We start from the raw sequence: 15,301 nt of genomic DNA on the forward strand, positions 1-15,301 counted from the left end.
TGCTAACAGTACCTGCCTCATTGGGCAGGTGTGAATGTGTCATGAAATAACCCTTATGAAACCCATAGAACAGGACCTGGCACACAGTACCAACTCAATATATACTCCCTGTTTTTAGTATTTATTGAATTTGGGTGAGCAGAGGAATTATAATCAATTGCCGGCAATGCGTCCAAGGTGTAGCTCTCAAGCTTTTCGACTCAGGACTCCTTAATATTTAAAAAAATGATTGCAGACTCTAAGAGCTGTCTTTCTGTGGGTTAGCTCTACCGATCTTTACAGTAATATAGAAATTAAAGCTGAGGAAAATATGTATGTATTAATTCATTTCAAAATAATAATGAACCCATTTTGTTTACATAAGTAACACATTTTAATGAAAAGTATCTCTGTGCTCTAAAATCAATGAAATAAAATTGAATGCAAAAGTGGCATTGTTTTACCTATTTGCAAATCTCAAATGTGGCTTCCTAGAAGTCAGCTGGATTCTCACATCTGCTTTTCTAACATTAAGTCTGGAAAGAAAGAGGATAAAGACTGAGATGGTATAAGTAAGGAATGCCTAGAGTGGACAGTGATGGTGATTAAATGTACAAATATGAGAATGTTTTTGCATGAGGGAGAACCAATGAATGTTGACACTGCAAGGTGTTGACAATTGGATGGTAAACAGGAAAAAATACAATCAGTGCAAACTGCTCAGGTCTATAATCAACAGTAAATTGTAATATGCTTCCATTGAACATAACAACCGCATTATGCCAAAGCTACATGTCAGTAAGTGGGGGATATGGGAGAGGAACATGGAATGCTTTGTGGAAGAAAAGGAAACGTCCTCAAATAGACTGTGACGGCAAAGCCATGGCTTATGATTATACTGGGAACCATCGATGTTTTACTTGGGTTGGATTGAATGATATACAAATAAAAGGGTTTAAAAATGAACAGAGAGAGGGTGGCCCACGGTGGCTCAGCAGGCAGAGTTCTCTCCTGCCATGCCGGAGACCCGGGTTCGATTCCTGGTGTCTGCCCATGCAAAAAACAAACAAACAAGCAACAAAAACAAAGATGAACAGAGAGAAACAAGTGCTAGAGAAAATGTGGAGAAAGATATATACCTATTCATTGTTGGTAGGGAAACTGAGAGGTGCAGCACCTTGGAGGGCAGTATGGTGGCTGCACAGGAGGCCAGGGGTGGGGTTGCCATATGATCCTGCAACCCCATTGCTCAGTATATACCTGGAAGAACTGAGTATGAGGACAGGAATGGACATTTGCAAACTGGTGTTTACCGCAGCAGTGTTCATGATTTGCAATGGTTGGAGGTGGCCTAAGGGTACATTGACTAAGGAAGGGAAAGGGGATGTCTGGTATATACATACAAAGGATTACTGAGCGGTTGCAAGCAGGAATGAAGTTGTGAGGCATGCAACTAGATGAATGAACCTTGAGGACAGTATGGTGAACGAAATGTCAGAAACCAAAAGACAAATATTATCATAGCTCATTCATAGGGACTAACTATAATATACATACTCAGAGAATTGAAGTCGAGAGCACAGATTATCAGGGTGGGGCTTATTGTAAAGGGTCCTAGATTGTAAACTCTTACAGCAGTCACATATATTCAGGAGGTATAACTGTTATTTCTAAGTTCTGAGATACTGAGCTGTTTGTGCATAACCTGGTCGTTCCCTGAAACTTCAGGAATTTATGTGACAAGTGAGACTCAGAGTTAGAGCTCTGAAGCTATCAAAGTCCAGTACCCCATACAGCAACTGCTTAAAAAGCTGAAAAAGTGATCAGACTTCGACTAGAGATATGAATGAAGCTGATCCGGATAGGTCTAAGGTATATCAGAAAACAGGTAAAAGATGATATGGTCCATATTTTAAAACTTCAACTTCTTTGTGAAACCAAAAGGAGAGATGTTTATTTGGTGCAAAATTTACATTTTGAGTAGCACATCATCTAATTTAGCTTGTATGGTCAGTTTATTCAAACACTGTAATCACACGGAATCTTCAATAGGGAATGACATCTTGTTAGTTTATATAGGTTAGTGTGATGCCCCAGTACATCCTAGAGTAATTTGGGCAGAGAATAAAAAAGTATTTGCAAAGGCCTGTTGGGGGACTGGGGACAAAGGAGGAAATATTAAATTTCCCCATTTGGGGAATTCCTGATATTCTTACAAGCAGTGAGGACAACCAAATCAATAGGCTGAGGCCTCAATCTTTTTTTTTTTTTTTTTTTTTTTTTTTAAGAGAGAGGGAGGAAGGGAAGGAAAGACAGAGAAGGAAGGAAAGAAGGGAGGAAGAAAGGGAAACATTTTTAAACATTTTCTTGTTTTATTATATTTTGTTTGTTTGTTTGTTTTTTACATGGGCTGGGGCCGGGAATCGAACCGGGGTCCTCCGGCACGGCAGGCAAGCACTCTTGCCCGCTGAGCCACCGCGGCCCGCCCTGAGGCCTCAATCTTGAGGCTCACTCCTATGAAACTTATACCTGCAAAGGAGAAGCTAAGCCTGGTCACACCCAGAGAACTTCTTTTATTGCTGTGATGTGGCCTCTCTCTCTAAGTCAACTTGGCAGGTGAACTCACTGCTCCCACCCCCTACGTGGGACATGACTCCCAGGGGTGTAAATCTCCCTGGCAGTGTGGGACCTGACTCCCAGGATGAGCTGGGACCTGGCATCATGGGATTGAAAAAATGATGATGAATTTTAAAAGCCTTCTTGACCAAAAGGGGAAAGAGAAATGAGACCACATAAAGTGTCAGTGGCTGAGAGATCTCCAACAGAGTCGAGAGGTTATCCTGGAGGCCATTCTTATGCATTATACAGACATCCCTTTTAGTTTATGCTGTATTGTAGTGTCTGGAGGGAAGTACCTGAAACTGTTGAGCTGTGTTCCAGTAGCTTTGATTCTTGAAGATGACTGCATAACTATTTAGCTTTTACTATTTAGCTTTTAACTATTTAGCTGTGTGATTGTGAAAACCTTGTGTCTGATGCTCCCTTTATCCGGGGTATGGAAAGATGAGTGAAAAAATAAGGACAATAAATAAATAATGCGGGGGTGGATAAAGGGTAGAGAAGGTGGACAGATTGTAATATTAGTGGTCAGTGAGAGGGAGTGGGGAGGGGTATGGGATGCATGAAGTTTTTTCTTTTTCTGGAGTGATGCAAATGTTCTAAAAATGACCATGGTGATGAACACACAACTGTGCAATGATATTGTCAGCATTGATTGTATACTACTGTTGGACTGTATGTGTGTGAAGATTTCCCAATAAAGACATTTTTAAAAAAAAGATGGAATACCAAAAAACAAAACAAAAACAAAACAAACCCAGAAACCATTCAGTCTATTAGGATCTCACACTCTATGTGGCCTCCGGAAACCTCCACCATCCACGCAGGTGTGGGTGAGTGTGAAAAAGGCAGATATCTCGGTATTATTATGAAAATAGCTTTGACCTTTTCATCGCCTGGGCCTTGAAAGAGGTCCCAGGTCACACTTTGAGAATCACTGTCTAAGGAATGTTTCCCACAGAGGCCTCTCCACCCTGGAGGCCCTCCCGGCCCCTGGTGGGTGTGGGGGGCTGAGTCCAGCTTGCGAGGGGCTGCGGGGGCCAGGGTGGGTAGTCACGGCCGTGCCCTGGCCTGACAACACGTCTGCGCCCGCCGGGGAGGCGCCCCTGGGATTCCCATCACCGTGTGCATGTCACAGGGAGGATGCTGGGCTCAGAGAACAGGAAGGTCTGGCTTGATTTCTTCCGACTATGGGGCCGAGCTGAGAGTGAGCCCAGAGCTGGGTCTTGGGCTCAGAGGCTGCTTTTTCTTATACTCAGGTGTCTCCGTTCGGATGTGGCCTTGCAAAGGAGGGGGTGCTGGGGCTCCCTCCAACCTGTATGCCCACAATAGCCCGCCTCTCCAAACACCCATACACACACACACACACACACACACACACGCACCCTGGGGGGCTGCTGTCCAGCAGGTGCTGGGGACAGCGAATGAATGAGATGACCTGGGCCGTGGCCTGTGTCCTGGGGATGTGACCGTGTACCTCCTGGGGTGGCCGTGTTTGTATCCCCCGGAGCCTCACATGGGAGCCTCTCTGGGGCTCTGGCCTGGCTGGTATGTGTGTGTTTGTGTTTCGCTCTGTGCAGTTTTGTTCTCTTTCTTGCCTGTGTGGGTCCCCCTGGTCTCTCCACTCAGCGTATGGGGGTAACTGCGCGTGTGTGATGTGTGTGTATGTGTGTTTGGAGTGCATGTGCATTTAGCACAACACTTTCTCTGGGTCCAAGGACACTTGCCCTCTCGGGGGCTAAGCTGGGGTTGGGGTGGGGGTGTGGCTGCAGAGCTCATGCCTTGTCTCCAGCACATTCTTCTGGGGCCAGGAGTGTTGTCGTGGCAACTCATGGCCGCCCCGTCAATGGAGCAGATGGGCCTGAGACTGCGTCGAGGGGGCTTGATCTGTCTCCACGCCCCCACCCTGGCCCCTGAGCAGGCAGGCAGCTCCCAGGACAAGCCCCCCTCTTGTTCTCCAGCTCCTCCACTCCAGACGCCCGCCTGAGCCCGCCAACCCCCAGCCTGGGTCCAGGCAGAGAGCCTGGTGAGTCTGGGAATGGGCTCCCAGTCTTCATTCATTCTTATCCAGCAAATATTTATTACCCCCCCAGCTAAGCGCTGGCCACTGTGAACCCAGTGAAGACAAAGACAGACAAGGGTCTGTGTTCAAGAAACTTAATAAACATATTAATATGCCAAGCTCACACTTCTATGGTGCTTGCCGTGGGCCAGGCACTGTGTTTTGCAATTTACACATATTAATACATTTAATTGCCATAGTAATCCTATTGTTATCCCCCTTTGTAAAATGGGGAAACCCTGGCACAGTTACTTGCTCTCAACACACAGCAGAGCCAGATTTGAACCCAGGGTTTCTAGGTCCAGAATCCATGCTCTTAGCCACTGTACTTGTGGCATAGCTTCTAACAAATGAGAAATATCATTTCATATAGTGGTAAGTTCTACAAAGAAACAAAAATAGCGGGTAAGAGGTGCTGGGAGCCAGGGTGGTTGGGGTTATACACCAATATGTTGAGTTGAAGCTCATTAACAAGAGCCAGTCATGGAAACATCAGAAGGAGCAGCACGTGCAAAGGCCCTGAGGTAGGATGGAACTTGGCATGATGGGAGAACAGAAGGAAGGCCATGTGGCCAGAGCCTAGCAAGGGAGAGGCCCTGGGCTGTAACACCTAAATCTCAGTGGCTTCCCACAACAGACATTTGTTTCTTGCCCATGGATGTTCCTGATGAGTAAATGACAGCTCTTCTCCAAGTGGTCATGCAGGGATCCAGGGCCCTTCCTTCTGTGGCTCCACGGCCCTCACCCCACAGCTTCCTGGGAGTCTGTGCCTGAGTCAGCAGAAGGGAAAGAGTGTGGGGATTTTGATGGGACAGGCCTGGAAGTGGAGCCCATCACACTCCACAGTCCACAGCCACATGTCCACTCCTACTCAAAAGAGATGGGAACCTAGCTGAGCAGTGCGTGTGCCGAAGAGAGGCCCTGGGTGCATGAGAAATAAGTCCAGCCTGGCCCAGTCATGTGAATGGCTGGTAAGGCAGTAGACAGATTTGGGCATATTTTTAGGTAGAATCCACAGGACTTGCTAATGTCCTGGGACAGAGGAAGAGAAGACTCAAGGCCAAGTCCATGGCTAAGGTAGGGAAGCTGAGGTTCCAAGGGGTCTGGCTCTTTAATGTCATCAGTGCTAAAAAACTCTCTTGTTTGGGACAGCAGATGTGAATGTCTTTGCACTAGGCCTGTATTCAGTTACTTACAAATTATTCCTCTCCCTGTATCCACATCCTTGGCAATGTCACTTCACCCCTTCTCTCATCACGAGGCGACTCTGTTTCCCCACCCCTTGAATCCAGGCTGGGCTCATGACCTTGCTTGGGTCCACAGAATGTGGCAGAATGAATGTAGTGACAATGCTGAGCCTAAGTCCAAGAAACCTTGCAGGGTCTGCTTTGGAACCCTTCCCATCTGATGTCAATAAGATTGAGCTAGTCTGCTGGAGAATGAGAACACATAGAGAGAGCCCAGTCATAGGATAGCTGTGCCAAGATGATCAGAGCCACCTATTTGACCGAAACTGACCATCAGTGATGAGACCAAAGAACTGCCCAATCCATCCATAGATTCGTGAGCAATAATAAATGTTTATTGTTTGAGGGCACTTTGGGGTGCTTTATTACTCAGCAGTAGCTAACCGATAACAGTTCCCCAAGCTGGAAAAGAGCTCTGGTCGTGGAGGCAGGGATCTTGGTCCCAGTCCTGTACCTGTCAGTGATTTGCAATGTGCACTGGGTCCATCACATCACCTGTCTGCCTTGAGCTGGGAGGCTGGATCTGCAGCCTCTAGGAGAATGTGTCGTTCCGAGTCCAGAAGCTCAGAAGGAGACTAAGACTGCATGTGAGTCATTCACGATCCCATCCTTCCTGCACAGAAAGACTCCTCAGATAAGAGGCTGTTAGAACTAAGATGTGAGGCCTAACCAGGAGTTTGTCTGGTAGAGAAAAGAGAATTCTGGGAAACGGAAACATCCAAGGTGTAAGATGTACTGCAGAGCGCTGGGACCACAAGTATTTCAATGCAGAAAATGAATAGATGATGAGAGTGAGGGCATGGAAATTGCTAGAACCTTTTCTGGCATATAGTAATTGCTTCATAAATGGCATTGCTGCTACTGTGCAGAAGAGACAGGGACAAGGCTGCCAGCATGGCAGGGGCCAGGCCTTGAAGGGTTAAGCAGCATGGACTTACTCTATAGGGCAATGGGGAGCTATGGATGGTTGTAAGTAAGGTGTAGCTTGGTCTGGTTGGAGCTTGGAGGGTGGTTTGAATGAGCATGAGTGGAGGCAAGGAGCCCTGGGAGGAGGCTGCGGCATTTTTCCAGGTGAGATCTGAAAGTGGTTGGTGTAGGACAGTGATAACAGTGGGGTGGGGCAGTGGGGGAATTCATGGGATGCCATGGGGCAGAAGTGTCAGAGCCTTGGTGGCCTGCTGCATGTGACCAGGAAAGTAAGGGAAGGAGTTAAGGATCATGATCTGGTGTCTGGTTTGGAGCGCCGATGGGGTCCACGCCCTTCCTGGCCATGGGACACGAAGACTCTGCAATGTGGAAATGAGAGGCTTACAGGGGGCTCAGGAAATATATCACAGCATATCACAGCTTTGCCTTTAAGGTAGCAGAGGACAGTTCTTCCGGTGGAGATGAGCTTCATCCAGGGCTCTCCTTGCCCTGGTCTGGCAGAGGAGTGCCTTGATTGAAGCAGAGATGGGATGGGGAGAGCTATCTTGGCTGCCTCGGTGGTGTGCTGTGTTGGTAAAAGGCTTTCCCTGGAAGGCGAGGAGGCTGGGCCTTCGCTGGGCCAGACTTGTTGGGGGGCCCCAGTTTCTCCGTATCTCAGACAAGAGGTTTGGCCCCGGCTGGAGGCTGCACGCTGGTGCCAAGGAGGCCATGTGTCGCCTGCAGACATGCTTCGCTCCATCCTCATGGTCTTTCGTCAACAGACTGAAAAAACAGGAGATTTTACTTAAAAATTCAGATGTTTGGCCTTGCTTTAAAAATCAGAGGGTGGAGTTCCAATGAGGTTCACACCCCCACGTGCCACCCATGGCCCCCAGGCACCTGAGATTTTAACACCATGGTCCTGGGCTTTCTGGTTCTTTGAGTCAGCTTCTTAAGATTTCGGCCTTTTTAACATTGGTTTTGTTGAAACGTCCCTTTAAGAGTAAACTGAAGGAGGAAGAATGCTTTTGTGCAACACAGAGGCAAGTATTAATTCCCATAAGCTATGCTTGAAAAAGGCCATCCTCATGGGGAGAATAATAATGGTGATGAGGAATAAGTAATTCATAATAATAACAAGCATTCATCCATTGCCTTGTGACTCAAAGTTGCCAAATAGTTGTTACTGGGAGGCTGCTTGCAACAGCCCTTGTAAGGGAGGGCTTCTGGTCCTAGCTTTACAGGCGGAGAAATGGAGGCCCAGGGCACAGTTGAGCTGGAGCAGGTTGTAGAGCTATGAGCAGGCTGGCCCCTCTGGGATGGGCAGCCCCAGAGCTTTAGAGTGCACTAAGGCGCCAGAGGAAAGGCTGAAAGCTGCCCTTGCCAGTCTCCTCACAGGCCCGGCTTCCCTTGTGCCAGGCCCTCTCCCCTGCTGGATAGTAAGGTGGGTCTGGTGGTGGATTTCTGATGTCATGCTTATGTAACCTTCAATAGTCATCTGGAAGATCTGGTCAACATTCCTCATCTTCCCAGGCGTCAAGGAGGAAAAAAGAAGAGGGCCTGCAGGATTGGGATGCCCCCACTGCTTACAGCAGACACTCTGGTTTTTCCAAGGCAGATAAAAATGTGTAGGAGGGTGGGGGGCTGGGGAGTGGGTTTCAAGGAACTCCTGTGTATTTTCTCTTCACCTACCCACCTATCCATTCACCTACCCATCCATTTATGTACCCACTCAACCACCCATTCACCCACTCATCCATCCATCCATCCATCCATCCATCCATCCATCCATCCATCCATCCATCCATCCATCCATCCATCCATCCATCCATCCATCTATCCATCCACTTATCCACACATCCACCCATCTATCCAACTACCCACCCACCCATCCACCCATCATCCATCCACCCTATTGTTTCTTTATATACCCATCCATCCAGAAACCCAAGGAAACAAGAAAAAAAGCACAACAGAACAAAGAAAGAAACCAAGCAACTGTCCAGCCACTTTTATTTGCCTATGCTGAGAGCCCGGCAGACCCAGTGCTGACATTGGAATCAGACACGGCCTTAGTCCTGAGGGACTCCTGATTCACCGGCTGTGGTCTCAGAGGCAGCCAAATTTCACCACTGGCTGTGGGGACAGAGTTCAGTGGTGCCATCTCTTGGGTGGCTTGACACAATCACAAAGGGTCCCTACTGTCTGCCTCACACCACAAGCCCTCACCCGCAAGTAGTCACCCTAGCAGAGGCACGGGCACAGAGCCCAGGAACATGCAGGAGCACAGGGAAACACACACAGACACGGATGTGTTTGCAGCACAGGCACGTGACTACTGCAGCGAATCCCCAGGTCTCTCTCTCTCTCACACACACACACACACACACGTACACGGAAATGCAAACAGACATGCGTGAAGCCCCCCACAGTGCCCCCCAGAGGACAGCTTTCCAGGACATGCTGGACCTGAAGCGGAGTGGGGCGTGGTCTTCAGGCCTCACCCACCCCTCCCTGCCCATATGTCCCCGTGAGTGGACACCAAGTTCCGACGGGCCCCTCACCCTGCCTGGCCTTCTGCCCCACACCTGAGGACTGCACCTCTGCTCCTGAGACACACAGGCAGTGGCAGGGGTGTCCTGCTGAGGGGTGGTGCTCCCTGAGCTGGCTTCTGCTGGTGACAATGACCCAGTCCCTGTTGGTGCCCACCCAAAGCCGAGGGCGTGGGCCTGCCTGCCAGGGTCCCTTCTCCGGTCACTGCTCAGTGACCCTGTGCAAAATGCCTGAGCTCAACAGGCTGAGGTCGGGGACTCAATTTCTTTCCCAGTTAAAACCAGTGAGGCCGCAGCCCCAGGCCTTAGACGGCTGCTTTCACCCACTTGGCAAATCCGAACTCAAAGCCCCAGCTGTGTGAAATTCAATGAGGGGGTCCCTGTGGGCCCTGGACTCCACCTCCATGCCTTGCCCCTCCTGACCCCACAGTGGGTACCAGAATTAAGAGGAAGCACAGGCCATGGAAGCAGATTTGATATAAATAAAATATTCATATAAAAATAGTCTCTTACAAAATATTCTCTCTTATCCAGTGGCTCACTTTTCCAAAGATGGAAACTGCTGGGTGTTTTATTTCCTTTCCTCTCTCTATTCCAAACCAGGTTTTCTAATGGTGAGTCTGAATTGGGGAAGACTAAAGGATGGAAAGTGTATTCCACAAAAGGTCTCTGAATCTGGACTGGCTTAAGTTTCTGGAAAAGTAGCAGCAAACAGCAAAAACAAAAATATAAATGTGTGTGTGTGTATGTGTATATATATATCTATGTATGCATAAAAGCTGTCTGTTTTTGGACTTAAACATCTAGTGCTGCAAAAGGTACTTGCAAAATCAACTAGTAGAAATATCTGCATAAAGAATGATTATGTACAGTTCCACTTGGCTCCTTGTCCTAGTGACAAAATTAATCCCACCAGGAAAGCAAGCAGTCCACTTTGATTGCAGAAAACGGATCCCGACGAGGTGGAAGAATTCTTTTTAATTAAATAAATTAATATTATTTTATCAGAATAAATTGTTAAATATTGCTATGATGAGGCCCAAGGGTCCCACGTTGCCCCTGCAGAGGCGGAGGAGGGGCCAGGGCAGTTTCTGGGGAAGGATGGAGCAGCATTGGGTGTGGAACAGAATAGTCGAGGGCTCTCAGAGGCTTTTCCCAAAGGTGCCTGGGGGAAACCCAGGAGAGGTGCCCTCTACAGCAGATAAGACAAGCTCAGCATTCCTGTAATTCCCTGTGGAGGTCTTGAAGTGACTTGCCGGGGGGATTCCAGCTCGCCGGACTGTCTGGGCCTCCCTGTGGTCTAACTTGCAGCTGGAGGTCACGGCCCACCTGGGGCAATGTGGGGCGTGACCTTGGGTTCACTTGCACGTGTAAACCTCAGTACGCTCGCTGCACGTGTTGCATTTGACGTAGCAACACCAGTGGAACTTGCAGTTGCACTGCCAGACGCGGGCATACTGGTGGGTGTTGTAGCCACGGCCGCAGCACATGAGGTCACAGCCGCTGGCCTGGGGCGCTGTCTTGTTGCAGGCGCGGCCCTGCGTGCCCACGCTGCCCGTCACCGGGTCCTCCTCGCAGTAGTTGGGGGACTTCTCGATGTACACCAGGTCCGTGTCCATGGGCTTGCGGTACGACAGCGGCTTCTTGATCTTCAGGAAGGTGGGCCGCTTGTTGCGGCTGGCGCGCACGGGCTCCACGTGCACCGCCTCGTTGTACTTGTCTTTGAGCACGTAGCCCAGCTCCCGGAACTGCGGCAGCGTGGTCCAGCACGTTTTGGTGGTGCATGAGCCCGACACGCCATGGCACTTGCACTCCAGCTTCATGTTCTCCTCCAGGATCTGCAGGGGTGGGCAGGGAAAGGCAAATCACTGCACGCCAAGGCCAAGTGGGGCCCCCAGCCCGGCCCGGACTCCCCCCTGCCCCACATAACCAGCGATGCTTTGGTTTTCCTTTGTGCTGCAGAAAACTCCAACCTGGATTCAGACCCCTCTCCCCATCTGTCTTTTTTTGCTGTGCACTCTCCCCTGGAACCTGCTTGTCCTCCTTGCCTCCCCAACTCCCACATTGGGGTGTAGGGCTTACATCAGTCCAGGCCAGGCCAGGCCAGGCCACTGCTAGATTCTCCTCGGTTTCAAACCAACATTTAAAAACCAGGAGAGTTCACTTGAAAATATGGACTTCCAGGTTTTCTTGGCAAACAGACAAGACATACAGGGGTGCTCATTTAAAATATTCAATTAGCTGACAGAAGCTGGCACTGCTATTGGAACAGAAGCTGGTCACAAAAGCCAGCACCGCCATCCTACCATGTTCCGAGTCACTGCAATCCCTGCCAACATTGCTATATGGTGACAATATATGGAGCTGCTCCAGCTTCACAGGTTGGCACCCTCCAATTTGCCACAGTCCCACCATTCCCTATTGCCCCCCCACATGGAGCTATGGTTTCTTTGAGTTCATCAGCTTTGACCAATTATGATACCCGCCAGGCCCCTTAGGGAACCCTGGCTTTGATGGAACCTTCCCTGGCAGCTCTTCCTGACTCTCCAATCTAGACAATGTACTCTGCTCCTTCCTCTGACTTCTCAGCACCCCGTGGACGTCCATCTCCATAACTGGAGAGGCAAAGAATCACACAGTGGTTAAAAAGCCCCTGTGGGCAGCACTTCCCCCATATGTAGAAAGTGGGTTAATAACAGTACTTAACATTCATACGATGGAATACTACACAGCAATGAAAAAAATAATGAACTCCTTATACACACAATGAGAGGAACGGATCCCTAAGATATAGTGTTGAGTGAAAGAAGGTGGACAAAAAGAGAATATGCTGTATGATTCCATTTATAGGAAGTTCAAGATCAGGAAAAACTAATGTCAAATGGGTTTACCCTTGTGAGGGTTTCCTTCTGGGAGAGGGCAAAAGGGGCCACCTGGGGAGCTGGAAATACTGCCTATTTTGATCTAGGTGATGGTTATTGATTTCTGCACTGGCTCGTAAGCTAAACTCCAAAAAGTTAAAATAAAATAATATTACTAAACTCATATTGGGGTTTTGCAAGAAGAGCGAGTGACAAAGTGATCAGTGAGTGCCTAGCACCCAGCAAGTGCCGTACAGCTGTTAGTTATTATTATAGCATTTAGCACGGTCAGGTCTCCCCCATGAGAATGGGACCCCCTGGAGGCCATGGACCACCCCATCTTGGGTTCCACTATGACCCCAGAGTCACGGATGTGCCTAATCCCTAGCAAATTCTCAATAACTCCCCTTGGAATGAATAAAGCACAAAAAGCCATGAGAACCTGGGGGAGTCATTTTGCTTCTGGAGCCTCATCTTACCTAGGAAGCAGGACTGGTCCCTTCTGCCTTGGAGAAAGGATTACAGCGAGTGAGTGTACAGGCCCCTGGCAAAGCGCCTCATCCACAGTAAGTGCTCAATAAGTGGCAGCTACAGTTATTTGTATTCATTAATAAAATATTTGGACAAAAATTCAAACCTGCCTCTTTATCTCAACAAAATGTCGTTCTCCTCCCTACAACCCCTTCCCACTTGTTCCTGATGATGTCTAGTGGAGGGGTCAAGAGCCCAAGCTCTAGGGCCCAAGCTCTGCCACAGGGCCAGCTTCATGGGCAGGCGGCCAGCGCCGTCTCACAGGGCCTTGTGCACAGTGTCTAATGCACTGCAGTCCCATCCTGAAATTGTTCATAATTTTATCTGTGAATCTGTGCTGTGTATATGAAGCTCGAGGGGACAACAGAGCATGTCCCAGGGACTTGTCGGCTCAAAGGCGGTTCCACCTCCGGTCACCATCCGGGGGAGGATTCTTGGCTGTCCCCTCCCCAGGGTCTCCATCCTGGAGGGCCAGGGTCTAGGCGGGGGTGGCTAGAGATGGGCGTGCAACATGCAGCATTTCAGAGAGGGCGAGGTAGCGGTGGACCTGCCCTGGGCTGGCAGCACCAAGCTGGTCTACTGCAGATGCAGGGGCTTGCCATGGAGGTCGCAACACACAAGAAGAGGAGACTGACTTCCCTGAGCCAGCTGGGGCCCCGCATTTTCAGTTTGCGCCAGGCCCTGCAAATTATGCAGCCAGCCCTGCAGCTACTCACCAGCCCAGCAACCCTTGGCAACTTCTGAACTTCTCTGGGCTTCAGTTTCCCAACCAAAAAATGGGCGTGACAACCGTGCCAAGCTCACAAGACTAAGCACCCAGATGTAACAGCATTTCTTTCTCAAAGTGCTGTCAATCCTTGCTCTTTCATCTTTCTATTTATTCTTTTCATGGCTACACAATATTCCTTTGAGTTGATACTGCCAGGACCAAATGGTGACTTTTGTGAGGCCTGGGCACTCTTTGTCTTCATGGGTCCCTTCCTTTATTAAAAAAATATCATAAATTCGATTTTAGGATGACTTTGGTACAAAGATGAATATAATCCAGGTTGGATTCATTATTATTATTATATTCATTTTTCTTAAATTAGAATATTTTCATGACCCGCCCCCCGCCCCCAAGAATATCATGGGGGCCTAGACTCTGTGCCCACTGTGAAGGATAAGTCTGTTCTAGATGGTGCATCATTTATTTCAACAGCCTTTCCCGGCTGCCTGAGGGGTACATTCATACCCTGAATGGTATGAGCTGGTCTGGCCCGTACACCAGTGAGTGTACGGGCCAGGGGGAAGAGATGAATCTAGATCAGGGCCTCAGAGGAGATGCCCCAGGGAAGGGGATGTGGAAACTGGGCTTCAAAGGATGAATAGGAGTTCACCAGACAGAGAAAGGCAGAGAGGGCCAAGCACACACATACAAGTATGGAGGAAAGAAACGGTCAGATCCACTGTGATAGATCACAAGGGCTTAACAGGTCAGACAAAGATGCTGGGAGCATATCGTTTTTGTTTTGTTTTGTTTTTAGCATATGGTTTTTAAGCACATGATTTGAGAAGCATATTAAGAAGAACAGTTAGGCAGATGGATGGAAGGGATAGGAGTGGGGGTCAGAAGACCAGGGGGAATCCAGAAAGATTATTCAGGCAAGAGAGTAGATGGCCCTGGAGGGTTCTGCAGGAGCAAGAAACCAGAGTGTCAGCTCTGAGGGCAGTTATGGGCACATTGGAAGAGCCAGAAGGAGAGGGGACCTGGGTGAGCCCAGCGGTGTCTGGCCAGGATTAATGGGTGTAGACTGTCATTCTCCAAAATGAAAACCCAGGAAGAGAAGCAGGCTGAGGGAGAGATCCACATGAAAATACTCTGTCTGTACACTTAGCTCTTCTAATGTTCTAGAAGAGGACTCAGCAAACTTATTCGGTAAAGGGCCAGATGATAAATATTTCAGGCTTTGCAGGCCATTTGGTCTCTGTTGCATCTACTCAATTCTGCTACTGTGGTGCAAAAGCTACCACAGACAATATGTGGCTGTGTTTAATCAACAATTTATTTATACATACAGGTAGTGGGCCAGATTCAACCTGAGGGCTGTAGCTTGCTGCCCTCTGTTTTAGAAAATCTCAGCTATAAAAGAAGGCAACAGTTTATCAAACCCTGCCACAATTCAGGATATTTAAGTCGTTTCTCAGGAATTTTTTTTCAACTATAAATAATGTGGAAGGAAATATATCTGGGGACTAAAGCTTCTCTTCCTGCCTCATGCCTTCAGCCTGATTTCATCCTAACAAACATGTATTTGGCCCCTACTGTGTAAGAAGCACTAGTATGAGTATATACTGGTGAGCACAATTCCTGGCTCAGAGTGTATAAACATTTTTATCATCCTCATACAGAGTGTGAAATTGCTTTCTGCCTATTACACTGTGAAAGAAGAAAGGAATGATGAGTACGTAAATGACTGAACATTTATTAATCAGCTACGTATACACTAGGCTAATCTTTTATATGTGGCTTCTTTTAAACTCCATAGCGCTGGCATGATTATG

General features: G+C 48.4%; 1 protein-coding gene across 1 annotated transcript in view; it reads right to left on the reverse strand.

Moving 5' to 3' along the window:
• Positions 1–8,819: 8,819 nt before the first annotated feature.
• Positions 8,820–15,301, reverse strand: part of WNT7A (Wnt family member 7A) — a 73,086-nt gene continuing 66,604 nt past the window's right edge. The window contains exon 4 of the mRNA XM_077115088.1: positions 8,820–11,203. Within this exon, the coding sequence (XP_076971203.1) occupies positions 10,724–11,203 (480 nt within the window). The 3' untranslated portion in view covers positions 8,820–10,723. The remainder of the gene's footprint in view (positions 11,204–15,301) is intronic.

This window comes from Tamandua tetradactyla, chromosome 9 (genome assembly GCF_023851605.1).
Source record: "Tamandua tetradactyla isolate mTamTet1 chromosome 9, mTamTet1.pri, whole genome shotgun sequence".
Classification (NCBI taxonomy): domain Eukaryota; kingdom Metazoa; phylum Chordata; class Mammalia; order Pilosa; family Myrmecophagidae; genus Tamandua; species Tamandua tetradactyla.